The 6,767-nt window shown below is 37.1% G+C and overlaps 1 protein-coding gene across 1 annotated transcript in view; it reads left to right on the top strand.

Moving 5' to 3' along the window:
- The first annotated feature begins 2,776 nt into the window (after window positions 1-2,776).
- Window positions 2,777-6,767, top strand: part of LOC107669262 (uncharacterized) — a 42,925-nt gene continuing 38,934 nt past the window's right edge. Inside the window, exons 1-2 of the mRNA XM_016461443.1 lie at window positions 2,777-2,812; window positions 3,066-3,215. Coding sequence (XP_016316929.1) covers window positions 2,777-2,812; window positions 3,066-3,215 — 186 coding nt within the window. The remainder of the gene's footprint in view (window positions 2,813-3,065; window positions 3,216-6,767) is intronic.

The raw sequence follows: 6,767 nt of genomic DNA, 5'->3' as shown, positions 1-6,767 counted from the left end.
GCATTTATTGGGGAACTGCTGGGGCGGAGCTTCACTGAGGACGTGAGCGATGTGGGAGGAGCTTCATTGATGATGTAATTTCAGTGGGAGGAACTGATCTACCAAAATCAAAAATATAACAGTTACTGAGTTTGTTTTTATACCATTTGATGACAGAATATAAATACTGTAATGAAATTCTTCCAAATATAAATAATGGTGGGAAAAACTAGTGATGTGACGTTCAGCACAGAGGCTTCGATATGACATAAATATTACAAAAACAAACACTACTGACACTCATCTTCATCAACCACTACAGCTAAATAACTAGGCTACAGCAGCATACTATGTCCATATGAATCTAAATATAGTTTGATATTCTAATAAGTTCATTCACTGCAATAAAGTCATTAGAATATTTTATATTTTAGAATATGTTACAGATTTGTATGTGCAGAAACCGACAACAGTCATTTCTGGGCAAAAACCTCCCTGCCCATCCATGCAGCCTGTCATGAATGAGCAGGGAGAGCAGCAATAATAGCCCCCAATAGGGTTAACAGAACAGAACAAGGCAGATATCATTAATGTACTTTAAGGATATTTAAGTGTAACACTTTATTCAAGATAAAGGAGTCTGATTAGCAAGGAATATCAGAAAGCCAAGTCCTGACTGTGGCGAAAGGAGGAGCTGGGGATGGAGGAGGGTAATTTGCTCCGGAGCAAGCTGAAAAGCTGCTGAATAATACTGAATAGAGCTTATATAGGAATGCTGCGATAGGTGTCGTATTCCTATAGGTAGATGTGATCAGCTGAGAATCAGCTGATGCAAGCTTGACTCACGTGACCTGCCAGAACTAACGCTAACGCTTAATTTTTGAAGCCTTCTTTTTATTATGTAAAATTATTTATAGTGATGTTCCAATCAGGATTTTTTACAGACATTCATTTAGGGCCTTTTTTGAAAATGGGGGGAATTCCCTTCTTAGGTGACTCTTCAGTAGGCTACTCATGAAAGCATGAGATCAGGTCTGCATTCTGTAAACAAACTCACACACGTATTTTCAGTGATGCCCTGTGAATGCTTAGTGAATGGTTCAGTTTAGGTTTCCCCCACACAATGTGTATAGTTGGTATGTTCCACCGATATACTGTGAGCGGATGCACAATGCGCTAGTAAAGAAGCCTAGTATGAGTGCTACTCTGTGTGCGTGTCTTTATGCTATGATTTAATTAATTAAACGCAGGTAGCAACCACCAAATAGCCCACATTTACGCCAACTTGCCAAGAGATGGTTTCGATCTAGTAATGTTGAATAATGAATATTTTGTGTAATCATACCTGTAAACTCACATTTTCGGCCAGGAAAGTTTTGATGGCATTTTCTTTTGCTATTACCTCCTTATAATGCCTGTAATAACGTGGTGTTTACTTTATGTAAAGGCTATAATCAGCATTCTGTAAACAAACTCACACACGTATTTTCAGTGATGCCCTGTGAATGCTTAGTGAATGGTTCAGTTTAGGTTTCCCCCACACAATGTGTATAGTTGGTATGTTCCACCGATATACTGTGAGCGGATGCACAATGCGCTAGTAAAGAAGCCTAGTATGAGTGCTACTCTGTGTGCGTGTCTTTATGCTATGATTTAATTAATTAAACGCAGGTAGCAACCACCAAATAGCCCACATTTACGCCAACTTGCCAAGAGATGGTTTCGATCTAGTAATGTTGAATAATGAATATTTTGTGTAATCATACCTGTTAAACTCACATTTCGGCCAGGAAAGTTTTGATGGCATTTTCTTTTGCTATTACCTCCTTATGTAAAGGCTATAATTCTGCTGCTCCACAAGCGCCACCTTCTGACAAAAAATGAATTTGCATATTCACTTACACTTACTTGCATATTCACTTAACTGGCATGTCAACAAGAAAAAATTAAAATTCAACATAAATAATTGTCAAGAAGCTTAAAAAAAAAATAGCCCAGGGGCCTCTGGTTATCTTAAGGTGCCCCTGCTCAACATATTAAAGATCATAAAGTAATTTCTTTGCTCATAGTATAGGCTAATGAATGATCTTTATTTTGACCATTTCTTTTATTGGTAATTTTGTCACAATTATATAGCAATAGCAATATAGCCTATATTTTACATACACCTTTTATTTGTCATTTATCTGACCTTAGCCTATCATCTGTTAAAAATGTTCTTAAGGCTAGTAGGCTATTCACAACAAAAATGTTTGAGTACAGTGTTTCCATACGTTTATGCCTGCACTCTGGAAAAATGCATAGATTCCCTGTCTTACGAAAGTCCTAAAAGCATGCAGCATTATTATTTTTTTATTTCTCAAGATCTCTACATAAGTTGTTTTCTCGTGATCTACATAACTGTGAACAGAAAGAAAAGGAGAGAGAAAACACACACACACACACACACACACACACACACACACACACACACACACACACGCAGGCTGAGAGGGGATCTCTTTACTTTAAGATTTTACCCTGGTCAATATGTTGACCATAAGAAGTCTGGTGTTTTAAGTCGCAGACTGGGAAAGCCATATGTAATTCAATGCTCGTGAGAGAGGGGGGCTCCCTGCAGTCGCTGCGTTTTGCATGTTTACTTTGGCTTAAAATTGATGATAAGGCTTCTGTGTGTCTATAGCTGAGCGGATGTTGGAGAGACGTGGAGCCCCACTGTGACCTAAGGCGCATGAGAGAGATTCCAGGTGGTCGCAATGTTTTGCATGTTTATTTTAGAGATATACCAGTTCCCAATATGGAGAAAATTGGAAATGAGGCGACAAATATTAAGGTACGTCTGGGGTTGTCTGAATATATAGATCTCATGACCTGCGATGCCGCATATATATAAAAAATAATTGAAAAACTATATCAGGCACCAGTGGATCACACACACACAGACACAGACACGGTGTTTTAAGTCGCAGACTGGGAAAGCCATATGTAATTCAATGCTCGTGAGAGAGGGGGGCTCCCTGCAGTCGCTGCGTTTTGCATGTTTACTTTGGCTTAAAATTGATGATAAGGCTTCTGTGTGTCTATAGCTGAGCGGATGTTGGAGAGACGTGGAGCCCCACTGTGACCTAAGGCGCATGAGAGAGATTCCAGGTGGTCGCAATGTTTTGCATGTTTATTTTAGAGATATACCAGTTCCCAATATGGAGAAAATTGGAAATGAGGCGACAAATATTAAGGTACGTCTGGGGTTGTCTGAATATATAGATCTCATGACCTGCGATGCCGCATACATATAAAAAATAATTGAAAAACTATATCAGGCACCAGTGGATCACACACACAGACACAGACACAGACACACACACACACACACACACACTCACTCACTCACTCACACACACTCACAGACACACACACACAGACAGACAGACAGACAGAGAGAGATGCACGCACCGGCAGAGATGCAGAGATACAGAGAGGGTGAGAGAGTGTAGAAAACTTTTGTGAATGTTTGTCCGCGTTAATAATGATTTCAAAGCATGTTACTTTAAATTTTAAATAAACATTTGGTAGAATAGTTTGGTTCTTTTTTAAATTTCAACCTAAAGTATAAAGTTAAAGTTTAGATTTTTTAAGTTTCTTCTTTCTAAAAAAGATTCAACCAGTGTTTTACCCTGCTCAATATGAGGCATGCTAACAAAAAAAAAAAAAAATGTTTTAAAATATGACTAAACTAGACATATTGAACTAGCTATATATGCTCAAACAAGTCCAATCATTAAAAATAGCTTCAGCTGATGGAGTTAAATAATAATAAGTTTTGTCCCTCGATAGAAAATATCTCCACTGCTAAAACCTAGTATACAATATGTATTAAAACTACAGAATTTATTAATTATGGTAATACTTTAAAGGTGCAATAGGTGATTGTCTTCAGAAACATTTTTTGTGATTTCAAAGCATGTTACTTTAAATTTTAAATAAACATTTGGTAGAATAGTTTGGTTCTTTTTTAAATTTCAACCTAAAATATAAAGTTAAAGTTTAGATTTTTTAAGTTTTTTCTTTCTAAAAAAGATTCAACCAGTGTTTTACCCTGCTCAATATGAGGCATGCTAACAAAAAAAAAAAAAAATGTTTTAAAATATGACTAAACTAGACATATTGAACTAGCTATATATGCTCAAACAAGTCCAATCATTAAAAATAGCTTCAGCTGATGGAGATAAATAATAATAAGTTTTGTCCCTCGATAGAAAATATCTCCACTGTTAAAACCTAGTATACAATATGTATTAAAACTACAGAATTTATTAATTACGGTAATACTTTAAAGGTGCAATAGGTGATTGTCTTCAGAAATATTTTTTGTTATGCCGGTTGAACGTCTCTTCACATCCCGATAGCAATCATTAAGTTAAGTGGTCTAAATGTATTTATCTGTATTTATATATTCTGTGGAAGGCGTAGGACCAAGAAATGTTCGTCCAATCAAAACGCTCGGTCCGAGCGTTCACGCACGCTGTGCAGAGCAGACAGAGCGAGAATGGCAGACAAACATCAACAACCCGATCTTCCTTCCTGGTATTGTAGTACTTTTACTAACTGTACTATAAAGATTTCTCACCGGTGAATGACACATGATGTAGCCAGCAAGGGAAGCTTGAAGTTTACTTCACTTCGGAACATTCATTCACAGATTAGCATCTTCACACACAGACGAAACTTACTAGAGAGGTGTGACATAATATACCTCTGTAAATAAATACTATTTAAATTCACGTCTCGCACACTTTAATGCCCTTTGTATGTAACATATACGCTTGCTTCGAACTGGAATCATGGCAGAATATCCAGTGATGTACACTTCCCAGGGCACTCACGGTCGAATAGAACAAACGTCGCATGTGATAAGAGATACAGTACATATGAAATGTGCAGAGCAGGAGGGCGCGAGGAGGGACGTTCGCTTTCAGTGCTATCAGGCTAAAGTTAGCATTTTCCAAGATCTCCTACTGCACCTTGAAGTTTTAAGGGTTCACGTCTCATAGATCTATATGATTTCACTTTTCTTATTTCTACAAAGATTACATTTCTGTCCAATTCCATTGATATTACAAAAGAATCATGTTGACAAATATGGTTGTTGCAGTGTTTTTAAGAAATAGGGAATGCCATACTCCACAACTCCAAACAGATACACACACACACACACACACACACACACACACACTATGGGGTGTAATTTATGCATTTACTTTGCCAACTAAGCAGACAATCGTGTCGATCGTTGCTTACCTTGCCGTGAGCAGAAGCTGTGACCAATAACGTGAGATAAGGAGCACGGCACTTTCGTCGCCCCCCTTCTCGCATGAGAAGCTACGTGACTTCTACGTCTATGTCATCTGCAGTACTTTTGCTGTGTGTGATTTTGTGAAATGTCTTAAGTGCTATAAATTACTATTTTTTTGTTTAGTTTTGAGCAAAAATAAAGAAAAAAACCCGGTATGTTATAACATTTTAGCACCTCCAAATCCATGAATATTTCATAATCTTGTTTAAATAGTCAGAGTATGTTGACTAAAATATGACAAGTAAATTTACACTGCAATATATTAGCTAATTAATGAACTGACGATATTATTTAGAAGAAGTGCCTATAACTTGTAAAACAACAACCAATTCACAGCTCTCTTGTAAGCACCATATATTGCTAAGAGAATGGCAGTATAATCCAAATGGAAAGACAGCATTTTTTGTATGAATGTTTCATAAGAGTTTTGATTTAAGAGTTTTGTTCCATAGAAAACCATTAAAAAGAATGTGGCTTAATGCATTACAACAGTTAAATCCAAAGACCAAACTCGAAATTTAAGATTAATTCACATGTAATGGTCGATGAGTAAACACTTCAATCATGTAATGTTTTAGTAGAAATTATAATATACTAGGCTATATATTATACTGGAATGCATAAATACTCCACAGAACAAACTGTCATATTGTTAACACACTATAACTCAGTCAGCCAGTAGGCACAATTTCCCAAGCCATTTATTCAGTTCTCAAAACAAAGACACATTTCACCTTATGCACATTCCAATTTTCTTAATTTCTCCAAAGTTTTACACAAAATGGCCTCATTTTATAGAGGTTTTACCATGTTCTCATTCATAAAACACAAACACATAATATAATAATTAACTCAAGTGTCACAGTGTGAACTCAAATAGCACACATTTATCCATCAATAAGCATTTAGTAGCAAATCTGAACCAGTCAGAATCTCAGGGTATTATAAAAAGGAGCATGTGACTGCTTCAAAGGGGTCATATGATGTTGCTAAAAATAACATTATTTTGTGTATTTGGTGTAATGCAATGTGTTTATGCGGTTTAAGGTAAAAAAAAAAACATTATTTTCCACGTACTGTACATTATTGTTTTCCCTCTAGGCCCCGCCTTTCTGAAACGCATCGATTTTTACAAAGCTCATCGGTCTGAAAAGCGAGGTGTGCTGTGATTGGCCAGCTATCCAGTGCGTTGTGATTGGCCGAATACCTCAAGCGTGAGACGGAAATGTTACGCCCCTCACCATACTGTGATGCCCTGTCCGGCCGGAGCGACGAGACAAAAACATGAAAACCCATTATAAACGAGGCATTTGTTGCATCCAGTGGGGACATAATTACGGATTATAATGACTTATATACTGTCTTTTTACGCTTTGCGTTGCGTATCGCGCCGCGTAACATAAAACCCTGTCTGCATTTGTGATCAGAGCAATGA

This window comes from Sinocyclocheilus anshuiensis, unplaced genomic scaffold (genome assembly GCF_001515605.1).
Source record: "Sinocyclocheilus anshuiensis isolate Anshui unplaced genomic scaffold, SAMN03320099.WGS_v1.1 scaffold632, whole genome shotgun sequence".
In the NCBI taxonomy this organism is placed as follows: domain Eukaryota; kingdom Metazoa; phylum Chordata; class Actinopteri; order Cypriniformes; family Cyprinidae; genus Sinocyclocheilus; species Sinocyclocheilus anshuiensis.
This window is presented reverse-complemented; position numbering and strand designations above follow the sequence as displayed.